Genomic DNA, 24,953 nt, shown 5'->3' with positions numbered 1-24,953 from the left:
GTGGTCTTTTACTTCTCCCAAATTTTATTCTATTTCTACATTTTTTTGTGTTCCTAGTCCATTATTCTCTCTCTCAGAACCTCTTCTTTGGAGACATTATCTCATGTCCTAAATCTTGTACCCTGGTAATTTGATTCCTAAATTCTTCTGCTTTCCCCTTCTCCTTTCCCTCCCCATTCTGGAGTTTGATCCTTGTTCTTATTCCATAATTTCTTGGGAGCCTACTAAATTCTTGTTTTGATCCATTTTCCTTCACAGTTTAAGGCTTGTTCATAATGTCCTGACACCTCTAACTATTTACTCATTCTTCCTTCTGTCTTTATGAGCCTCTCTCTTGTTTTATATGCTTGTGAATTAGGTTTTTACTCCATTTTTCTCCTTTTTTTTCACTTTGGAATGTCTCTGATTTCCTTCCCCATTCTTTGGTTCTTCCCTTTTCCACGCCAACAGTCTGAGTATCCTTGGCCTCCTCACACAGGAGTGTATGAGGAGCCAGATCAGGACTCATCAGAACATACCCTATGGGGAAAAGTCTGGTCTCAGCTGAGTTACCAGTCCCCTTTCCCTCAATCGTGAAAGCTCCTTACCCCTAATTATTAGATGGCTCTGGGCTACCTGCTTTCTCTCCTCTAATTCTCCCTTTTGTTGACTTCGCTGGGCAAAATCAATGTCTATTGTACCCCTTTCCAAACCACCATGCATCTACTCTTGATATAGCTTATGTATCTGGTTATTTACATGTTCTCCTCCCCACAGAGCCTGGCACATGATAAGCTTAATAAATTCTCATTAACTGACTGCTGCCCTTTATGGAATGACGGATTTCAGGCCGAATCAATGTTGGGGCAGGAGGAGAAATGGACAGGGACACAACCTATCCAGAAGCACAAGCCTTCAATGTTGCTTGCATTCACTTTGGGGTGGTGACACTGGGAGCCAACTGTAGATATTTTGGCTCTCCAATGTCATTTCACAGCATTTTTGTTGTGATTTTTACCTCATGTAGTGTTTCTGACTTCTTATCATATATTCTATATTTGGCACATAATTCCTTTTTTTAGGTTTTTGGATTGGAAAGGGTTAAGGGGAAAAAAACTACTCTGTCACTTTACCATCCACGTGTCTCCAAGGAACTGTGTCTTAACTAAGCTTTCTACCTCACCTAGCAATTTTAGAGTGCTCTCCACACAAATAAGTTTTGTTAAAATTGAGGGTGGCAAGAACATGGTGACTATAAGATTCTATCAACAAAAAGTTCTGAGCTCATGCAAAAACATGACATGGAAAATGTTCTTTGAAAGCTGCAATGATTGAAGAATTCATCACCTATAATAAGCCTTTCTGAACGTATTGAAGCTGGTCCTCAATGACAAACACATCTGTTTGTTGCCAAGCAAGCCTGTACCTTGCATTTTGGTAGGAATTAACAGAGATTGTGCCCCACTGGCATAATCCTTTTGAGAATACAGAGTCACGTCCATGCCGCAATGACTTTGGGCAAGTCACTTAACCTCCCCAGACCTGCTTCCTCATCTGTAACATGAGGGGATTCGTCCCTTCCAGCTTCAGTCCTATGACTCTGTGGTTATTCTGTGGTTTAATGGAGGATAGTCAAAAGAAGCATGAGGAACAAGGACTTGCTTTGGAGTCAGAGGACATGGGTTTAAATCTTGGCTCTGAAACTTACTACCTGTGCAGCCTCAGGCAATCACAATCTCTCTAGGGCCTAATCCTTATCTTTAAAATGAGAAAAGTATCTTAGTTGGCCTCTAAGGTGCCTCCCAACTCTCTAAATCAATAATTTTACATATTATTCCCCTTTCTTCGTTGAGATCCAACCAAACTGGCTTTCTTGCTGTTCCTTACAGAACAATCACTTTCGGGTCTCCCATGTCTTTGCACAGGCCTCACTCCATTCCATCACTCTGTCCTAATCTCTACCTCTGACTTTCCTTCAAAGCTCAGCTCACTTTATTCCCCTCCCCTCCCCAGCCCCCCAGTATACTTTTCTGGATCCTGTGGCATTGACTTCCTTGCTGTTCCTCACACAACACACTCGATTTCCCAACTCTGGGCATTTCCTCTGGCTGTGCACCATGCCCAGGATACTCTTCCATCTCATCTCTGCCTCCTGTTGTCCCTTATTTCTGTCAAGCCCTACCTTCTACAGGAACCCTTTCCTGATGCCCCTTAATGTTAGTGCCTTCCCTCTACTGCTTATCTTGAATTTATCCTATATATAACTTGTTTGTACAAAGTTGTTTTTGTGTTATCTCCCCCATGAGACTATGAGCTCCTTGAAAGTAGGACTGTCTTTTTGCCTTAAATGAAGTATTTATAAAGCACTTAGCACAGTACCTTCCCTTTCCACTTCCTTTTTTATATTGTCTTCCCCCATTAGATTATAAGTTCTCTGAAGGCAAGACTGTCTTTCTCTTATTTGTATCCCCAGCACTTAGCACAGCACCTAGTAAGTGCTTAATAAATATTTATTGTGTTGTATTGCACAGCATTGTATAAAATAAATATTTTGGGTGACTGATAAAACCCAAATATGGAAATAAAATAAATGCATATACATACAGACATGTGTTTTATGTCTAATGTGTATATAGAGGGGAAGAAGAGAGGATGCTCCACACCTATGATTTCACCAACATAGAAAAATCCTGGTTTGGAAACTTTCCACTGATACAGACCAATAACTCGTTTGTGACTTACAGTTTCAGAGAACTGATGAGAGAATGAAGTTGCTTCTTCATGTCTGTCTACAGTATATATCAGAGGCAGAACCTGAACCCAGGTCCTTCCTGACTCCAAGGCTGGCCTCTAACCACTTTGCTACACTACTCCTCAGGGAAAATGAAGAGTAAGTACAATATCGACGAGGTGCCTGTTATCCACACGGGCAGCTAGGTGGCGCAGTGGATAGATTGCTAGGCCTAGAGCCAAGAAGACTCATCTTCCTGAGTTCAAATCTGCCTTCAGACACTAGCTGAGTGACCCTGGGCAAGTCACTTATCTCTGTTTGCCTCAGTTTTCTCATCTGAAAAATGAGCTGGAGAAGGAAATGGCAAACCATTCCAGTATCTTTGCCAATAAAACTCCATATGGGATCAAGAAGAATCAGACATGACTGAAACAACTGAACGACAACAAAAACTACTTAGAAAGCTCAAGCAGGTTAACCTAGATGTGGCAGAAAATCTGTGCTAGGGAACATGCAGGAAATGAGGGTGCTAAGACACAGACAAGTGAGAAGGGATTATTGACAAAGCAGCAGCATTCTCAGCTACTTACTGACAACCAGTATCTCTAGCTCTGGTCTCTCTTCTATAAGAGACTGGACTTAAAGAATGTAAGAGAAGGCAACCTCAGTGGCTCTCTTGACTTCTCACTCTCATTTGTTCCACATATTCAATCAGCAGCTTTGAAAACCCACCAAGGTCTGTGCCACTTATTCTCAAAATTCTACACTCCGGAAAGAAAATCTGCAATCAGAATACTGCCTTGGGCTAAAGAAGGACAGGGGTGGGGGTGGAAAGAACCAGGAAGACATAACTATATATCATACATTCCCTCAGACCTCAGCATCAGAGGCGAAGGAGGAAGGAGGGGGAAGAGATATATTATCTTCTTTTTGAAGCAAAAGCTTTTTAATTATCAGCTGAGTGAGAGTCCAGTGGAACCATAAAAGTGATCAGCTTTCCCATTTGATCAGTCCCCAGGACATGAGAGATAGGGCTAGGTGGCATCTCTGTGGGGGAAGGGGAAGGAGAGGGGAAGGTGATGCTAAGCAACAGCACCGTTACAGGAAAATCTATTCCCCAACAGACAAAGAGTCAAAGGATAGGAGCAAAAGGTTCTCAAAATAAGAACTGCAAGCTATTAAGAAACATATGAAAGATTGCTCTAAGTCACTAACAATAAGAGAAATGCAAATCAGAACAACTCTGAAGATTCACCTCATACCCAGCAAAATGGCAAAGACAGCAAAAGATGAGAATAACCAGTTTGGGGAGGGTTGTAGAAAGATTGGCCCATTAATCTAATTGATGGAATCATAAAGGAGTCTGATCATTTTGGAAAGAAATTTGGAATTATGCGAAGGAAGCGATGAAATGTCCATGCCTTTCAACCCAGAAATTTCGGTGCTAGTGAAATCCATATACACCCAGGCACACCCACACACACCATATACACTCCCTATGTGGTCAATGACAAAAAGGCCCCATATACACCAAAATATTTATGGAAGAACATTTTGTAGTAACAAAGAAATGGAAACAAAAATTGATTGACCATCAATTGGAGAATGGCTAAACAAATTGTGGTACATAGAGGTAATAGAATACTACTGTAATATAACAAATGAGAAATATGAAGTGAAGTCAGATCCAAGAAAACAATATACTCAATGACTACAACAATGCAGATGGAAAGAACAAAATAAATTTGAAACTCAGTGCTGTGAAATTATAAGAGATCGGACTTAAAGAATAGAAGAGAAGGCAACCTCAGTGGCTCTCTTGACTTCCCACTCTCATTTGGTCCACATATTCAATCAGTTGCCAGATCGTATTTTTTCTGCCTCCACAGCATTCCTTGCATCAGTCTCTTATCTCTGATCACACAGCCACCACCCTCATTCAGACCTTCATCGCTCCTCACCTGGAGTATGGTGGTGAACTGCCCTGCCTCGGGTCTCTCTGCTCTTACAATTCAAATTTCACACAATTGCCAAGATTCTCCCAAAGCACAGGCCTGACCATGCCATTTCCTTACTCAACAAATTCCAGTGGTTCCCTATCTATTACCTCTAAAAGCGGTTTGGCATTTCAAGTCCTTCACAAGCTGGCCCCAATCTACCTTTCCAAACTTATTAAACATACCACCTCTTCACACACTCTATAGTCAAGTCAAACTGGCTCCTCATGGACTCCATTTCCCATTTCCACATTTTTGTGCTGGCTGTCCCCATGGCTGGAATGTATTCCCTCTTAAAATTCCCGATTTCTTGCGCCACCTGCTACTTAAAGATTTTCCTAATTTCCTCAACTGCTAGTTGAGCAAAATCACCTTCTAATGATCTGTATATACTGATAGGTAAATATGTTTTTTCCCTATAGAATGTAAATTCCTTGGGGGCAGGGGCTGTTTCATTGTTGTCTTTGTATTTATTACAAATGCCTGGCACATAGTAGGTGCTTAATAAATGCTTGGTAATTGATTCAGGTGAGGAAACTGAGGCCCAGAGAGGTTATATAGATAAGTAAAGGGCACTGCTGGGGACTGAACACAGTTTCTTTGACTCCAAATCCAGTGTTCTTTCCATCATTCCATCCTACCTAAAAACTCTTACTTAAATGAGGGTAAAAGGCAAAGAGGGATATGGCAGTACGGGATAAAGCAGCTGCAATAACATTTCCTATAATCAGAAAGTCCCGGGCTTGGCCCAAAGGACAAAAGGGAAATAAATAAACATTACAATACATACAGCCTCTTTGAGGGATGAATACTAGTCCTTCATTTCACAGGGATACCCATCATTATTAGGATGATGGGGAGTGTCTTCCTTCCATACAGCCACCATCTGTCACTGATGGAATGGGGCGGGGGAAGGGAGACTCTTTGTGCTCCTTCTATCTATTGCCTTTACTAAACCTCTTAATGCTGGTTCACAGGGTCAGCTGCACCTGCTGTCACCATAAACTATAAGCATCAAGCTATTCATCCCTGACACTAGTGATATTTCAGGTTATCACACAGATTTAGCCAAATGGCAAATAATAGCAGTCTAGTAGTTACATAGTGCTTTAAGGTTTGCAAAGTATTTTACATATGTTATCTCATTTGAACCTCACAACAACCCTGTGAGGTAGTGACTGTTATTATCCCCATTTTACAGAGGAGAAAATGGAGATCAGAAGTTAAGTGACTTGTACAGGGTTACACAGCTAACCAATGGCTCTGGCAATTTTCAAATTCGGGTCTTGTCGACTCAAAGTCCAGCAGTAAGAACTATACCAGAGCTGCTCCAGATTTGAAAGGGAATCAGATCTTTCCTGACCCCATCCTTGGTCTACCCCCTACTCTCTACTTCCTCCCATCCCCAAAATCTCTCTGTAGAGTAAATCACAGAATGGCAGAGCCAGAAAGGTCCTTAGAGATCACTAGTTCAATCCTGCCGTTTTACACATGACCACTTCTTAGGGAAATGTAAGCTTCAGGTAGGAGTTGGACTTAAGGACTTCCAATTCTAACTCAAAGTCTTTCCTATTTGCTACTCCCTGACAGGTATTCTTCCATTAAGGGACAATGGCCTCCTGGCTATTCCACAAATAAGACACTTTTTCTCAGCTGGAGCATTTTCTTTCACTGTTCCCCAAGCTTGGAACATTCTCCCTTCTCATCTTCACCCACTGACTTCCCTGGCTTCCTTTAAGTCCCAGCTAAAATTCCATCTTTTAAAGGAAGACTTTCCGAGCCCCTCTTAATTCTGGTACCTTTTATCTGTCCATTATTTCCTATTTATTCTGCATATCGTTTGTTTGTATATATTTGTTGGCTTTGTTGTCTCCCCATTAGATTGTAAGTGTTATGAGGGCAGGGACTGTCTTTTGCCTCTTTTTGTATCCACAGTGCTTAGCACAATGCCTGGCACATAGCAGGTGCTTAATAAACGTTTATTGATTAATTGATTGATTATGAAACCATGGCTCAGAGAAGATGTCAACCTGCCCAAGGTTACACAGTTAGTAAATATGACAGAAGAGCAGGTAGGTGGCACAGTGGATAGAGTGTGCCAGGCCTGGAGTCAGGAAGACTCATCTTTCTGAGTTCAAATCTGGCCTCAGACACTTACTAACTGGATGACCCTGGGCAAGTCACTTAACCCTGTTTGCCTCAGCTTCCTCATCTATAAAAATAAGCTGGAGACAGATTGGCAAATATGACAGAAAAAGAAAATGATAAATATTGGAGAAGATGTGGGAAAATTGGAACACCGATGCCTTGTCGGTAGAGTTGTGAACTGATCCAACCATTCTGGAGAACAATTTGGAACTATGTCCAAAGGGCTATAAAACTGTGCATACCCTTTTATCCAACAATATCACTACTAGGTCTATGTCCCAAAGAGATAATAAAAAAGGGCAAAGACCCACAAGTACAAAAATATTGATAGCACGGGCAGCTAGGTGGTGCAGTGGATAGAGCACCAGCCCTGTAGTCAGGAGGACCTGAGTTCAAATCTGGCCTCAGACACTTCCTAGCTGTGTGACCCTGGGTAAGTCACTTAACCTTGATTGCCTTAAAAAAATATTTATAGCAGTTCTTTTTGTAGTGGCAAAGAACTGGAAATTGGGGGGATGTCCATCAGTTGGGAAATGACTGAACAACTTGTGGTATATGTGATATATGAATGAAATGGAATCTTATTGTTCTATAAGAAATGATGAATAGGTAAATTTTAGAAAAACCTGGAAAGACTTACATAAACTGATGCTGAGGAAGTGAACAGAACCAGGAGAACACTGTACACAGCAACAGCAACATTGTGTGATGGTTAGCTATGATAGACTTGACTCTTCTCAGCAATACAATGATCCAAGACGATTCCAAAAGACTGACATCCAGAGAAAGAACTATGGAGTCTGAATGCAAGTGGATGCATACTATTTTCACTTTGTTTTTTGTTTTTTCTTTCTCACGTTTTTTTCCCTTTTGTTTGGATTCCTCTTTCACAACATGACTAATGTGGAAATAAATATGTTTTTTAAAAAAATGAGCTGGAGAAGGAAATGACAAACCACTCCAGTATCTCTGCCAAGAAAACTCCAAATGGGGTCAAGAAGAGTCAGACACAACTGAAATGACTGAACAACAACAAAATAAGACAAAGCTGAGATTCAAACCTAGGTCTTCAAACTCTAAATCCAGTGGCTTTTATGTTATCCTCTATCCCAATCCTCAAACACCAGCTGTATGGAAAAACAATAGGCTTGACAATGGAGTACATGCAGGGGTGTGCTGGTAAATGTTTAACAATCAGCTGGGGGGGGAGTAGGCATGACATACTTTTGAATTTAATCTACATTTTCAACATTTTCTCCTTTATTCTTTTAAGTTTATACAATCAACAAAGCAGAATTTCCAAGCTGAAAATTTAAAAATTTACTCTAGCAAGATGGAACATGTTTAAATCTGACTTCTGACTGTATGTCTGTTTTATGAGGACCAGCTTAGCTAAATTGAGAGATGCTCATCACTAGGTTGACCACGGGATAAAAAATTTTATGGTCCCAGTGACTCTCAAAGATCACCTATTTATTAGGTTATAGAGGAGTTGCAATATTCACTGATGGATATAGTAGCCACACGAACAAAATTAAACACATCTATATGGCATTTCAAGTTTAACATAGCATTTTCCTAACAATTCTGTGATATTGGTAGTGCAAATACTATCATTCCCATTTTTGAGATGAAGAAACTGAGGCTTGGAGTGGTAAAGTGACCTGTCCAAGGTCACACAGCTAGGAAGCAACAGAGATTATCTCTCAAGAAGGAACAGAAGGATAACTCCAAGTAAAGAAATAAAGTTACCTAGAAGTGACATCCTTTCTTCTCTTTAAATAAATGCCAGGGTGTGAACTTGTTTTATACTTTGATACCTGTATTTCAAAATAATTGATTTCCTTTGTAATCCTATATATTTTATTGTATGAATCTAAAAACATGATTCTGGGGTAGCTAGGTGGTATAGTGGATAAAGCACCTGTCCTGGAGTCAGGAGGACCTGAGTTCAAATCTGACCTCAGATACTTACAAGCTGTGTGACCCCCACCAAGTCACTTAATCTTGATTGCCTAAAAAAGAAAGAAAGAGAAAGAGAGAGAGAGAAATAAGGAAGGAACAGAGGGAGAAAGGGAGGGAGGAAAGAAAAGAATAAAGAGAGAAAGAAAAATATGATTCTGAGAAAGGGTCTTTGGGCTTCACACCAGACCCACACAGGGGTCTGGGCCACATAAAAAGTTAAGAATACCCAGTGTAGTCAGAAAGCTTAGAGCAGTAAGAAGGGATCCACTAACATTTTGAGTTAGCTAATTTCATCTCTCTGTTTCAGTTATATTATCTCCCTCCCCCTCTCCTCTCTTTCTCCCTCTTCTCTCCTTCTTCCTCTCCCCCTCCTTCCCCCTCTCCCTGTCCCTCTCATCTCCTTCACCTCCTTCTCCTCTCTGGGGTTCTCTTAGAGAACAAAAGACAAAAACACAACAACCTAAAAAACAGATTCTGAGCTAGCTGATAAGAATAAAGTGAGCTATCAGGTAAATGACTGGGAAACATTCTGAGTGATAGAGAAAAGAAGGATGTCCTGGATCACTATTTCTCTGAGATGTCAAAGCAGAAGAGGCTTAGAAGAACAAGTCCCCATACACATAGCTAGGAGGTATCTGAGGCAGGATTCAAACCCAGGAAAATCTCATTCAAATTCTAGCACTCTATCCATCTGAAAGAGAAAAAACCTGATGGCCCCTAAGAATATCCACCATCCTTTAGAGTTGCAAGGCATTATAATACTATGGAAACAATAATGATCTTGGAGCCAGAAGAATTAAGCTCTAATCAAAGTGCTGACATTAAAATCACTGATTTTGAGTTGTTAGCTTAGTGACCAAACAAGTCACTACAATGCTTTCACCCTCAGTTTATTCATCTATAAAATGGGATATCAATACTCACAATACCTCTTTAACAGGGATTTTGTAAAGAAAGCATGTTATAAGCTCTAATGCACAAAATAAATATGGAATATAACTGGTATTAGAACTTCTACTACCACTACCACTACCACCTCCTGAATTCCTATATTCACTAACACCCATAATAACAAAAGAGTTTTTCTACTATATTTCAGTGTTTCCTTAGCATACCTAAGAAACACATAGCTGTCTCGTCAGTACTAATTGGGTAGACACAGAGATTCAAAGTCAAACTAGACTTTAAAAAACAAGTCACTAAGAGACTTAAGATAGGCAGTTCCACAGAGCCAGGTAAACCAGTCACAGTGGTGTGCGTGTACCATTAGAAAATTCACCTGGGCCCAAGACTGTGGATTTTAGTCGCTACTTATTTTTCTGAACCTTTATGCCTCTTGATACAGATCTCAGAGGCTAAATTAAGATATCCTATAGTTGCAGAATAGCAAATGCAAAGCACGTTGTACTAACAGCAAATACCAGAAGTTTTTTTTTTTTTTATGTTGATGCTAAAGGAATCAGAGGGTAAGGCCATTACATTTAGTAAATCTGTAGAGTGTATGCATATTTACCAATAACCTCCTCTAATCCTTCCCAAAACACATACTTAACCCCTAATCACTTGCGCAATTGGAACAAACAAGATTCCTGAAGGGATGCCCCAAATTACATTGACCAGAGCCTCTCAGATTTCCAACAAAACTGAAGGAAAGAAATAAATTCCCTTAAGTCTACAAAGAACAAAGAAGATGCAGGCAAGGGAAAAATATGATTGATGAAGAATTAACCTACACTTTCTAAAAGAGTAAACCAACCAGTACAGCTTGGCATGATACTAATGGCTTTTTTCAAGTTCCATGCTGAATTCTGAGATAAGAGCCTAATTCCTCCCCACCCACCAATGCCACCAAATGCCCCAAACAACAACCCTGACTATGGAGTTTTGTGGGCCTTGACATTATTGATCAATCAGATAAATAAAACTAAATAAAATTTAAAAAAATCTAAGTGACATCTTTTTAAAAATCAATCCAGCAGGACTTTTTAAGCAAAGCTTTGAATTTCTGCCCACTATTATATTACACTGCAGTACAACTTCTCTGAAGCTTAATGTTTTCTCAAATAGCAATTCTCAGATTCATCGGGCACTCAAAGGACAAAGTGAGAATTTTAGCTCTAAGTGTGAGAAGTCTCCTGGCTGAAAGAAAAGTAGCAGGATTCTCGCAGTTGCTGAAGAAGAATGGAACCACCCACAGGGTGATTTCATCTTTACAATAGCCTAGGTTCCTAAGCATAAATCTCATAATAATTATACCTTATATTTATAGCTTCCAATTATGCCTTAATTCCAGAGATCTTAAAACATCCAAAGGGCAAATTCTTAATTATTAAAATCCCCTTGGGAGGCACATATTACTATCTGACCTTTTAAATGGGACAACTGAGGCACAGGGAGGTCAGAGGACTTGTCCAACATCTCACCACCAAACAAAGGTGAAAGAGAGAGTAAAACATTTAAAACTCAGTTCTTCAACTATATATAACATTGATAACCAGAGGTGTCAGACAGAAGTCTCTCTCCTTGTCTCATCTGAAAACAAGGCATTGGGGTTTTATAAAGATCTCTGTGGCAATTTTCAATTGATCTCCCAAGAATTTGAAAAATGTAATTTCTCAGGTAACTCCACAAAAGTGTAAAGAAACCACTGGCATCCCGATAGAAAAAAGAGGAAAACTGCTTTTACTACTCATGAATTAAATTACTGCTTCATCTTCTAATTTCACTACTTTTCATATTTCTGATATTATCAGGGAATAAAAGAAAGTATCTCAACAATGCCAACATTAATAGGAAATAAATCTTCTAAAATGATTTTTGGACTTCAAATTCTGGATATAATCAAAGCAGTTGTATTCTAAAGAGGAAACCTGCGGGGGTCAACTCCCTGAAAAATGATCAACTCCCTCTTGACAAAGGAAACACATCATGGTCTTTTCTTCTGAATTGCATGGTGTAGTGGGTAGAGTGATGAACTTGGAATCAGAAAGCTCTTGGTTCAAATCTTACCTCAAAACTCTAGTAGCTGAGCAATGCTGGGTAAATCACTTACCCCTCCTGGCCTCAGTTTCTCATGTGTAAAATGAGGGGGTTGAACTAGACATCTTCCATGGTCCCTTCCAACTCTAATTCTATGATCCCATGATCCCACAGATTCAATTTGGAGATATCTACCTTCCAGTATTGTTCTGAGGAAAGTGTTATATATAAATGAATTTGAGAACAGAGAGCATAAATCCCAACAGAAGGGCATTCCCAATCTTGAATTCATCTAGCCAGGATCCCAAAGGAAAGAGTAACATGTTTTAGAAGCTCACCAAAAAGTTAATACCAGCTACATACAATGTACCATGTAAGTCAAAATTAACACTCATTTTGCTATTTCAACGTGTCAATTCTTACTGTTTTACAAAGTTACAGTATCTTCGGGTTATCTGCCAGATACTCTCCAGGTAGTTACGACAACACATAATATCTATAGGCTACTAAAATTGCCCAAGTATGCATTACTGGACACTTCAACTTCCTTAAAGTTACAAACACACAAGAATGGATTCATTCAACCAGCATTTATTAAATGCCTGTTATGTGCAAAGCTCCATGCTAGGTCCTAGGTGGTTTAGATAACATGCCTAGTCCCTGTTGGGAAGTATGTAAACAAATTCATAAATATCTATTTTAAATAATGATCCACAGAAAAAGAAATCTAAAGTAACAAAGAGAATTTGATAATACTATATGCATAATACAACATAACTACCAAATACCAATCATGTATGGTATGTGTTCCATTTCCATATGTGCTCTATTCTTCCCTGGTATCCAAACCACCCCACACTCACTCAGATAGACTGTTTTCTGCATGCAATTTCATCACAAATACGCTCAGAATCCATTCTAGCCATGGCTATCACTCGGTTCCATGTACTTCCTTCCACCCACCCTTCCACCAGACTCACTGTTGCTGGATTTGAGGTCCCGATGGATGATGGGGACAATTGCTTCGTCATGCAGGTAATTCATCCCCCTGGCAATCTGCACAGCCCAGTTCACTAATATGTCGGGAGGGATTCTTTTTCCTGATAACACTCGATTTAAGGACCCTCCACGTGCAAATTCCATGATCAAACAAAGATTGGGTTCTTTCAGGCAAACCCCTCTCAGAGCAATGATGTTCGGGTGCTTTAGCATGGCAAAGAGTTTGGCTTCCTGACGAACATTCTCTATTGTCTGGCTGATGTCCTCATCAGGGTCGTGGCGGGCAGCTTTCACAGCAACTTCTTCTCCAGCCCAAAAAGCTCGATACACTTTTCCAAAACCCCCAATGCCAATGATCTCCTCCAGGGTCAGCTCTGCAAAGTCAATCTCTAATACTGGGCAAGAAGAAGAAAGAGTACAGAGGCATTATGTCAAAACCATTCTGGAATAAATCATTTAAACATCAATACACAGAGACCACTGAATTTAATCATGGAAATCTGACATGGAGATTTTTACTGTGATTGGTCATTTTAACAAGTATCAACAAAGAGAAAAGGAGCAAGGGCAAGTCTAAAATTTAATACAAGAAATCACACGCCAGCAACAACCTGTGCTAATAACGCCATCTATTCAACACAGCCCTAGACTTCACAAGAACCACATTTCCGCACTGATTCTCCTTTAAAAACACAGTTTTTTTTCTGAGGCCATGACACCATCAGCTTCATTTTGGATGAATTATAATGGCTGTGCAGAGCTGAGAGCATGAACTAAAGTTGGTGGTTTCCATGTAAGCTCTACCCTCAAAGTGAGATTTTTTTTTTAAAGGGAAAAAATACACAGTAATTACACATAAAGGATGCACTCAGGCTTCAAACGAGACAAATTGGGGGTGGGAAAGGGAGGAGCAATAACATAGCTTATATTCATAAAAGCCAACAAACTTTTACTAATCATTTGCAAAATATTGTTCTACATGCTGGGGACATAACAAATTAAAAAAACAACTACTACTCTTGCCCTTAAGGAGATTCTTTTCTACTGGGCGGGGGGGAGAGGAAAGGAAGGGATACTACATGTAAATGGATGTATATACTGATAATTTTAGAAGGAGAGAGAAAGGACTAACAGTTAAGAGGTTGAGAAAAGGTTTTTCGCAGGAGATGGAAGCCAGGGATACTAAGAGGGGGAAGGGACAAGGAGAGAGGGCTCTTCAGGAATCAGTGACAGCCTGTGCAAAGAAAGAAAGGTGAGGGGTGTAACGTTGAGTTTGGGGATTGGCATGTAGTTGAAATATAAACTTTATGAATGGAAATAATGTGTAATATGCTTGAAAAGGTAAACTGGAGCCATACGACAACGAGCTTTAAATGTCAGACTGAAGAATGAAAGCATAGTATTTTTCACATTCCTTAATTTTTTGTGGGTTTTTTTGTCTTTGTCTCTTTTCACAACATGACTAACATGGAAATATGTTTTGCATGATTGCACATGTATAACCTATATCAAATTGGTTACCATCTCAGGGAGAGGGGAGATGAGGGAAGGAGGGAAGAAATGTGGAGCTCAAAATTTTAAAAAGGTTAAAAATTGTCTTTACATGTAATTGGGGAAAAAAATTTTTTTTAATTTTCTCAACAAATATATAAATAAATATCAAGCTGAGGAGTGTATATTTTATCCAAGAGGCAATAGAAAGGTACTGCACAGGTAAGCAACATGGTCAGACACGAATTTAGGAAAGACCACAAGAAAGAGAAAAGAAAGAATGGAAGCCCAAGAGACAACTAGGAAGGTGTTTGTAACAGTTCCCTAGAGTGGCGATGAGGGCCTGAGCTATCATGATAGCTCAGAAACAGATGTGAGATGCTGTTGTGAAAGTAGGACTGGCAAGATTTGACAACTGGGCATTGAGGGTAAAGAGAGGGAAGAGTTGAGGAAGATTCTGAGGCATCTGAAAGGATGGTGATGTCCTCGATAGAAACAGGAAAATCTGGAAAAGAAATGAATCTGAGGTAGGGTGAGGGAATGGGTAGGTAATGGTGATAGAGGTTAGATCTATGATTTCATTGATGTAGGGAAATCGCAAATGAGGACACTCCCTCTACCAAAGCAGATCTACCATTCATAGTCTAAAGAGTTGATTCTATCATTAAAGGGTTAAATGACTTGACCAGGGACAGATAGGCAATAGGTGTCAGAAGCAGAATTGAACCTAAGACTTCTTGAATCCAAGGCAAACTCTTTATCCACTACATTGAAAGGGAGGCAGTAATGAGTTCTGTTTAAGACATATTGAGTGTCAAACCAATCAATATATCAACAAGCATTTTGTAGGCACTGGAGATATAAAGGCAAAAGCAAAACTCTCAAGGAGTTTAGATTTTGCCAAGGAAAACAACATGTACATATAAATAAGTGCATACAACCATGATGATGATGATGATGATGATGATGACGATGATGACACTAACACATTTCTAACGATTTAAACTTTATAAAACATGGGAGATAACACCTGAACAATGTCTTGAAGAAGCTAGGGAATCTAAGAGGGGGAGGCAAGGAGAGAGGGCCTACCTGTTTTGTTTCATTTGAGCCTCACTTAATACAAGTCCTTGTAAAACAGTGTGCTCAATATCTCTCTCCCCATATACACGCATATACATAAATATTCATATATACATGTGTGCATATATACACATATACACATATGCACACATGTGCACATATACAAATATACATATACATATACATATACATGCATACATACATACAGATATCCTAAGAGCCACAGATGGCTTTTAAATCTAGCTCATGTTCCTCCATGGTGGGTTTGTGGACAATCAAATGAATGGAATCAGCATAATTTTCTTGCTCTGTTGCTGCCTAGGCAGTTCTTCTCTCTTAGTGAGTGGCTGATGTGATTATTTACCAAGCTGCTGCAAAGCAATGGTGTTACACAGCTGGTAGTTGAAGGGGCCAACTAAAACTTTAATACACAATCTTATATATATTACACAACATTTATGTCTAAGAGAATCACAAGGAAATGGAATAATACAAAGGAACTTCTACTTAATTATAAAAAGTCCTGACTTATTGCTTGCCCTCATAGAGTTGAATTTGTTAATTTTGTGGTCCCCAGGATAATTAATGAGTTTATAGATTTAGAACAGAAAAGGACTTTGCCTCTAGGTGGCATAGTGGATAGGGCCTAAGATTTGGAACCAGGAACAAAGACCTGAATTAAAATTTACCTTAGATAGTTACTAGTTGAGTGATCCTAGGCAAGTTACCAAATCTCTCCTTATCTACAAACTGGGGACAACAACAGCACTTATCTCACAGGGCTCTTGAGGAGATCAAATGAAAAGCAGCATGGCATTATGGATAGTCAGGAAGATCTGGTTTCAACTTCTGCTTCTGACACATCCTTATTGTGTGACCCTGGACAAGTCACTTAATCTCTCTGACTGAATATTCTCATCAGTAAAATGGGAATAATACCTGCAGTACCTAACTTACAGAGTTGTTGTGAGGTTCAATGAAACTGTATAAAATACTTTGCAAACTGTCATATGTACATATGTAAATATATACATGCACACATGTATATATCATATATTGATAAAATCACCACCACCACTATTATCTTCTTCTTCTTCTTCACAGTAACCCTATTATCTCTAAAAAGATTTGTAAATAAAATGCTGGCACAATAAAACTCATATAGGGAAATCTGAGGTGAGAGTCATATTTGCCATGCACTACACAGAAAGTCAAAGGTTAAGAAAAGAACAATCGTTCGCTTTTCCATTATGCTTTACAGTTTATAAAATACCGTCAGGATAGTGTAAAGAACATTGTATTTGGAGTCAGAAAACCTGGGTTTGAGTCCTAACTCTGACACTTAGCACCTTGGTGAACTTCTGGGAGTCACTTGACATTTCTCAGTCTCAATTTCCTTGGAAATAAAAGAAGTGAATTGGATCAGATGATCTTACAGGTCCCTTCGAGTTCTAAATCTATGCTCTTCCTAGTCATCCTAGAAGTTTCCTATATTAGAAAATCAGTGAAGTCAACTCTGCAAGGACAACCAATAAATAGATTGAGACTTACAAAAATAAATGCAAAGATCAGATACAAAATCTCTTGAAAAAACTTAAGGATAAAATTCAAAATTATTCCTGGACCACTTAACAGATGACCTACATATCTACATTATTCCCTTCCGGTCAATCTCTCAGTCAGGTCTTTAGTGTTCATTTGGGACCATCTTCTCTTTTGTTCCAAATGCTAATGATTTTCAAAGATTGTTTATAAATCATTTTCCTTGTTTAAGGTATAGCTCTTATGTCCTACCATTGCTTTCCTTTCATCTTCATTTTGCCATACAATTGGCAGTTTATGCAAAAACCACTCTTAAAATAAAGTTGGGTGACATTTTCCGCATTTAGCAAAGATAGTATGCCTTGTAGAAAAAAGAGATGAATGCTTAAAAGTTCCTAACCGTATTAAGAAAAAAAAAAAAGGAAAAGACACCTATTGGCCTTTTCTTAATCCTTACTGACTAAGCACATTATAAATTCATGTTATCTAGCTTCAACTGGCCCTCACTACAGAAAGACAGGCTTTTTATTCCTTCCTAATTGAGCCCCTATCTCACTCCCCACAGAAGTTATTCCAAATCTTCTCTCCTCGGACCTCCCACACCTAGCCTTGCCCCTTCTCTCAGCTGAGGACTATGACTCTTACTTTACTGAGAAAACTGAGGCCATTCTACATAAGTTCCCTCTTCTCAAAACCCCTTGATATCATCCTCTACTCTCTCTTCCATTCCTCAAGTCCAATGTGAAGTGGGCTTCCAACTTTCCCACATGTGCATTTGATCTCATGTCTTCTCATCTTCTTCAACATAATGCAACCTCATTCATTATTTCTCTGTTAAATCTTCAACCTTTTACAATCTACTGATTATTTCTCTACTGTCCTCAAACATGCACACATCTCCCCCATCCTTAAACAACCTTCACTAGACTCTACCATCTGTTTAAACTATAGTTCTATATCTCTCCTTTTCTAAGCCAACCCTAGAAAAAGTTATCTAGACTCCCAGCTTCCATTTTTTACTCACTCCTTAACCCTTTGCAGTCTGGGTTCTAACATCTTCATTCAACTGGAAACTGTTGTCTTTAGATTTACCAACAATCATTAATGCCCTGTTCGAGGAGTTGTGAACTGATTCAACCATTCTGTAGGGCAATTTGGAATTGTGCCCAAAGGACTATAAAAACATGCATACCCTAGCAATACCACTATTACGTCCATATCCCAAAAGAGATTAAAAAAACAAAAAGTAAAAGGACCTATATGTACAAAAATATTTATAGCAGCTCCTTTCTAGGGGCAAAGAATTGGAAACTGAGGGAATGCCTATCAATTAGGGAATGGAGGAACAAGTTGTGGTAAGTGATTATGACATAATAATATTGTACCATAAGAAATCATGAGCAAGATGCTCTCAGAAAAACCAGAAAAAATTTGCATGGGCTGATGCAAAGTGAAATGTACTGTGTACAAAGTAACAGCAATATTGTAAGATGATCAGCTGTGAACGACTTAGCTATTCTCAGCAATGCAATGATCCAAGACAACTCTGAAGGATTTATGACGAAAAATACTATCCATCCCCAGAGAAAGAACTTTGGAGTCAGATCACTCAGAATCATATCTGGCCTCTGACACTTACTACCTGTGTAGAGAAGTAATTTAACTTTCCTGGGTCTCAGGTCCATCATCTGTAAAATGAAAGATCTGGACTAGATGACTTCTGAGGACCCTTTCAGCTCCTAATCTACAGCCTGATGATACTGAACTCATGGTTCTGAAGGAACAGCTCCTCTGGTTCCATCACTGGAAGGAAAAGAAAGACGGCCACATGGGAAAATATGGTAATGACCTCTTTGGTTACAACATAAAACCTTAGTTTCTGGTTTCATACTTTATCAAACAGTATATATAACCTGTATTAGCTTTGAGACTGATGTCTTGGTAAAAGACGAGAGCTATATAGAAAATAATAATACTGATGAATGACTTTTCTGAGAAGACACTACCCTGGTGTTTCTTTTTCTTGGGGACTATGGCTTATTCATCTGTGAAACTAACCTTTATTCTCTGCTCCTGTAAAAGTTTAGTGCTGGTTTTAAACAGGAATCAGGTCATGAAGTTTTCAGTACAAGCTGCAGCTCAGTAACCTTTCATAAAACAAAAACCATATTTGTTCCACTTCAGGGTCACCCCTCAGATCATGTGCAATAATATAAGCACATTTCTGCATGCTCAGAGCAAGTGAGCTGCAGATTCTCCAGAATTTTCCTGTTCTACAAAGAAATGGCTAAGGATGCTCATAAGTAATGAAAGTGTAAATTACTAAATAAACATGATATATGCTCTGTGTGAAAGAAAAATAAAAGCACTTCTTGACAGAAAAAAAAAATTTAGCCCACCAGACTATACCACCCAATAAAATACAATATAAACAAAGGGTTGTTTTTTTTTACCCTTAAGAATGAGAAAGGGGCCAGCTAGGTGGCGCAGTGGATAGACAGAGCTCCAGCCTTGGAGTCAGGAGGACCTGAGTTCAAATCCGGCCTCAGACACATAACACTTACTAGCTGTGTGACCCTGGGCAAGTCACTTAGCCCCACTGCCTAGCCAAAAAAAAAAAAAAAAAAGAATGAGAAAGAACATTGAAAAGCTCCTGAGTTATATATGTCAACCTTATTGGGAGCCAAACTCTATCACTTATGCTAACTACAATTAAAATAAAAGTTTATCCTATTATATATGAAGTAATTGATGTGGGCATACTCCATAAAGTTAAAAGTGATATACTGGTGTAAGATGATATTATCAATAGCCTCCTAATTATCAGCAATAGCTCCCTAAAAATTGATCTTTCTACCTCTAGTGTCTTCTCTCTCCAAACCATCTTTACACATCTGCTAAATATTCTTAAAATTCAGATTTGATCATGTAACACCCCTACTCAATAAACCTCAATGTCTCCCTATTGTTTCTGGAAAAAATATAAAATTCCTCAGTCAAGTACACAAAACCCTCCTTATCCAGTGTTATTTCATATTATTCCCCTCTCCAGATTCTCCTTCAGTCAAACTGCCCTGCTAGCTAGCTGTTTCCTACACATGATATGTACATATATACATGTTTCCCATATATATTTCATCCCCTCCCTCTGTGCATTTGCACAAGTGGCTCCCATGGCCGGACTGCCATTCCTCCTCACCTCAGTCTCTCACAACCCCTGCTTTCCTTCAAAGCACAGTTTAGTTGCCACACAAGACCTTTCCTCATCTCTCTGGTCATAAGTACTCTCTCCTTCTTGAAATTATTTGTATTAGTTTATGTATACTTTGTATTTAATCATACCCATGTTGTATCCCCTAGTCAAACATAAGCCCCTTAAGGGCAAGAACTGTTGTTTTTTTGTCTTTCTATCTCGAGGAACTGACACAGTGCTTTTGCAGGAAGTAGGTATTGAACAGATGTTTGCTGAATTGAATTTTTTGGTGGAACAAAACTAGGGGAATTCTTGTCATCCATATTTGAATAGAGTTTAATGATGAGAAAATTTCATTTTAAAACACCAACATTTAAAACTAAAATATATAGTCCTTCACATCACGTTCTTTAAGATCCTATATACGATGTTTGTAGAGCTCAATCACAAAACACCCAGAAGAAATCCTGAGGGGCTGGGTAGATAGTTCAAGGAAAGAATTATTAGTAGTTCTATCCCACTCCAGGTCTCTGGTGACAAAGATGCCCATTTTTATTTTCTATATAATACTAAATGTATATAATTTTATATAACACTAAAAGTATAATGCTAAATACTAAATAAATACTAAATACCACCTAGACAGCTGGTGGAACTGATAACGTCTAAAAGACAAAAAGTACACTTGCTGGCAATCTCCAGAACTAGGATAAGGACCAAAGAAAAGAATTCACAGGGATCTTGTCTGGTACTAGATGACTTTAGTCTCCAAAAGGTATCACTTCCATCCAGCAACATTACTCAAGGTCCATTGAACAAAGTCAGTTCTTTCCACCTTTGTGAATGTTATGAGAATTATTCTATTTCCTGTCTTTCCTTCACTACTGAAGCTCAATCAGTTCTACCCTGGGGGAATCTTATAAGACCCAAATTTGACTTTTCTTAGTAGAGGAAAAGCTCTTTTCTAAAATGGGACAATGTCAATCTACATGGTTCATAGAGCTCAGGATCATTTTTATCTTCATATACACCCAGTCCAGACCACTGCAACATATTTCAGAAGCCATGGAATGGAAGACACTGAGGAAAAGTGAACTTTTCAGTATCTACTAAATACTCAATTCAACATACTTTTATCAAGAGCTTATGTGCAATCCAATTAGATAAACTGCTATGAGTCAGGCATTATGTTGGGTGCTAAGTTCTCTCAACCCTAATTTTAGGTGGACCCAATGAATAAAGATCAAAGGCTTCATTGGCAGAAAACATCAGACTCTGACTTAACTTAGTCACTAAAATGACCAGGGTCATCCAACATGCCCATTCACCTCTTTCTCTGCCATACTACCATATTTGCCACTAACTACATCTGAGAGCACTCAGCTGAATTTTTAGACTTTTAGTTCGATGGACTTAGTACCTGGACATCATTCACAAGAGTTCTTTTCAGAATCCAAAAATTATAAAGATCAACATGTAGCCATATGCAGTTTTAAATTCAATAAAGCAATGGAAAGCATGGTTAGAACTGTGGAGGATCCCAAATTGGGGGCAAAAAGAAGAAGAGAAAGAAAGATTTCTGGTTTTGTTCTAAACTACTTTTGTGGAAATAAGTTACAAGTCAAGAGCAGAGAGTAGTTTCACAATAGAGATTAAGTTAAACACTGAATTTTTAAGTACTGAAAACAACATTCTTGCTAAGAACCTGTGTTTTCCTTTTATTTTAAAGGTCAACTGGGATATGAAATATGGCATAAATGTTAGTAAGAAGTAAAAATATTCAATACTTGGTATCATAGGTTTAGAACTTGAAGGTACTTTAAATGTCATCCAATCCAACTCCGTCATTTTTTTCTTTACAAATAAGGAAGCTGATGGCCCAGAAGATTAAGTGACTTGCCCAAAACCGCCAAGGTAATAAGTACCAGAGGTGATATTTGAAGCCGGGTCCTCTTACTATCTTTCCAAGAAAGTCTAAGCATACAAAGGAGCATTTCAGATTTTTAAAAATCTTGTCATTTTTTGCTTTCTGCTTGCTTTTTTTAGCATTGACTGATTCCTGTGGTAATTTATGTCCTTGGAGTTTGATGAGATTTACTTATCAGATGTGGGTAAGGATTGAGGATCATTGAGAGATTCAAGACAGTGACAAAAATACTATTGATCATGATCTGTCATAGTTAAAAACTAGTTTTAAGACCACTGTAGGAAGAGAGAGCAAGAAATATTTCTAAAGGTTCTTTAAACAACAGGTTAAAAAAAAAAACAAACAGCAGGTGAGTTAAAGAACTGGAATTTAAGCAGTGAACTTTGTACTTCAGATACCTTTTCCCTCTCCCAACTCACCACTTCTTGGGACATCATTCACCCAGTGAGGCCCCTAACCATAAGCTTCCTTGGTGTAGAGATGAGCCAAGAAAACTATACAATATTTCACAGAAATTTCAGCTTTGAGGAAATCTGGGGTTCAATGAACTTTTCAACCCAGCCCTGTCTTGGACTCCCCAATCTTCCTTTCAGCAAAGCCTATGCAGGGTGGGGGAGGAGTGGAGGGTTAGTGGATCTGATGACTAAGATCCTCACAGTATTGATGTAATGAAAAGAGCACTGGCTCTGTTAGTAGCTGTGTGACCTTAGGCAAGTCACTTTTCACGGATCCTTAGTATCTGTAAAAGGAGTGGGGTAACAGATAACCTGTTAACGTTGCTCTTAGAAATACCCAGTCGTTATGAGCCTACTATTACCCGCCTGCACAGTAAAGGGTGAAGGGGCTCCCTGAGCTAGGACTTGACTTCGTGAGGGTAAGTCACAGTAGACGGTAGTCCCATCAAAACTGAAAAGGCCCAAAGCCTAGGATTCGAGGATCGGCCTGCGCACCGTAGATCTTATCTATGGCACTACCAAGCCCCTGCACCCGGCGCAAGCGCGCACCAGCTGCCCGCTTTCCCATGGGTACCCCCCCCCAGCAACTTTCCTGCCCCAGTTCCCCCACTTGAGCCAGGCCCCTCCCCTCTGCACCTCCTGGCCCGCCTTGCCCTTACAGTGGATGGCTGGGTAGCAGCTGGGGTCTTCCCCACCGGGCTGGCAGCGGCTGGAGAAGGCGCTCCGAGGGGTCACGTAGTTGCTGGGGAAGATGCCCACCCGCTGATTGAGCTGCCCAGTCCACCAGCCCTCGTCGCCGGACACCTGCGAGTCCTTGGACAGCACTTGCACCACATCGCCCAGCCGCAGGGTCAGCTCGTCCTCTCCCGCAGCCTCGTAGTCGAACACCGCGGTCCAGAAGGGCAGTGGTGGCTCGGCGCCCAGCTCCTCTGCTGCTGCCACTGCCACTGCCGCTGCCGCCGCCGCCGCCGCCCCCTCCTCCTCTTCCTCCTCCTCCTCCTCCTCGCCCCCGGCCCCGGCTCCATCCTCCCCGGGCGGGGCGGCAGCAGCAGCGCTCGCCAGGCAGCCGAGAAGCGCGCGGGAGGGATCCATGGAGCGGGAGATCCATGGAGCGCAGGAGCCGCCGCTGCCTATTGTTCATGCGGCTCCGCAGAAGCTGGGGGACCCCTCCCCCGAAGGCAGCGGCGGCTGCAGGTAGGGTGGAAGGTGGCGGAATAGGGGAGGACCGGGGGCCGGGGTAGGGGATGTGGAGCGAGAAGCCCTCGAGGTGTCCCGGCCCGAAGAACCCTCAGTGGAGCATGGGGGCCGGGCCGGATCCCCCCCTTCCCTCCTGTTCTACCTCCACCACACAGGGGTGGTGGGGTGGGAGGGGTACGGGGTTGGGGATAACCCGTTCATGAAGCCAGCGTTCCCAGGTCTGCTGCCCAGAGCCGCTCCCGGCGCCTCCGTCCTCTCTTCTCCCTACTCCCCTCCCCACCCCTTTCGTCCTGTCTTCCTAGCCTAGGCTGCACGCCCAGGACCACCTGACACCCGCTCCGCCCCGCCCAACCCTGCGGACTAACTGGGGCGGGGATGGAGGACCGGGTGGCGGGCGGGGACTCCTGCCCCACCCCCAACCCCTGGGTTTTGCCAGCTTCCCTCGCCATTGGCCATGGAGATCCTGGGTCCACAGGTTACCCTAGTTCTGATTGGACATATCCTTCCCCCCCCCACTACCCTCCCCTCAACTGCTCCCCTCCCATCTACTCTCCATCCCTAATGACAAGCACGCCTCCTCCGCAGGAGAGTCTCCGCCCCCCCGCCCCCCTCCCGCTCTGGTTTCTCATTCTCAAACCCATGGATCAACCCTTTCCTCTAGCCCATTGGCCGGTGGCAGATTCAACCATTGGTGAGGAGCACCTGTCGATTAACCGTGAACGTACTGTCTTCCTCAAGTGAGGAGAACTCAAATTTCATTGGATAGGCTAGGAGAGAAGGGTGTGTTCTGATAGGTAATAATCCACCCTCCATTCAGATTTAGTAAGAAACCTGAAGGAAAGAGCTGTTTCTTTGTTTGCAAGCAATTGAAGCAGAACCTTTCTTGAACCTCACCTAAAGCTTTGGCTTTCTCGAGATGCGCTAGGCAAGGGTTCCACTCCACGTGGGAAGACTCTTTTCCTCCATACCATTTTTGCATTTGGATTTACTTCCTCCTCTCCTCAGACTTTCAACGCTTGCTGTATGATGAGGGTAAAAATAATCTACATTTGTCTAACATTTTTTTATACGTTACCTTGTCTCTATAACTTTCTCATCTGCAGACCAGCCCTTGGTGCTTGGTAGGCAGAGTTTCTTAACCTTTTTGGTGTCATGGACCCCTTTGGCAGTCTGGTGAAGCCTATAGACCTCTTCTCAGAATAATCATTTTAAATGGAGAAAAGAAAATACTCGGGCTTACAAAGGACACCAATTAGGATGAATTCTA

At 40.6% G+C, this 24,953-nt stretch overlaps 1 protein-coding gene across 2 annotated transcripts in view; it reads right to left on the bottom strand.

Moving 5' to 3' along the window:
- Positions 1-23,581, bottom strand: part of MAP3K9 (mitogen-activated protein kinase kinase kinase 9) — a 113,780-nt gene extending 90,199 nt beyond the window's left edge. For both annotated transcript variants that reach the window (XM_027844972.1, XM_027844973.1), the window contains exons 1-2: positions 23,149-23,581; positions 12,780-13,193 (exon numbers count right to left, since the gene is read on the bottom strand). In XM_027844972.1, the coding sequence (XP_027700773.1) occupies positions 12,780-13,193; positions 23,149-23,581 (847 nt within the window). The remainder of the gene's footprint in view (positions 1-12,779; positions 13,194-23,148) is intronic.
- Positions 23,582-24,953: the final 1,372 nt, after the last annotated feature.

The sequence above is a fragment of the Vombatus ursinus genome, unplaced genomic scaffold, assembly GCF_900497805.2.
Source record: "Vombatus ursinus unplaced genomic scaffold, bare-nosed wombat genome assembly UNPS02014945.1, whole genome shotgun sequence".
In the NCBI taxonomy this organism is placed as follows: domain Eukaryota; kingdom Metazoa; phylum Chordata; class Mammalia; order Diprotodontia; family Vombatidae; genus Vombatus; species Vombatus ursinus.
Note: the sequence above shows the minus strand (reverse complement) of the source record. Positions and strands in the feature narration are given on the sequence as shown.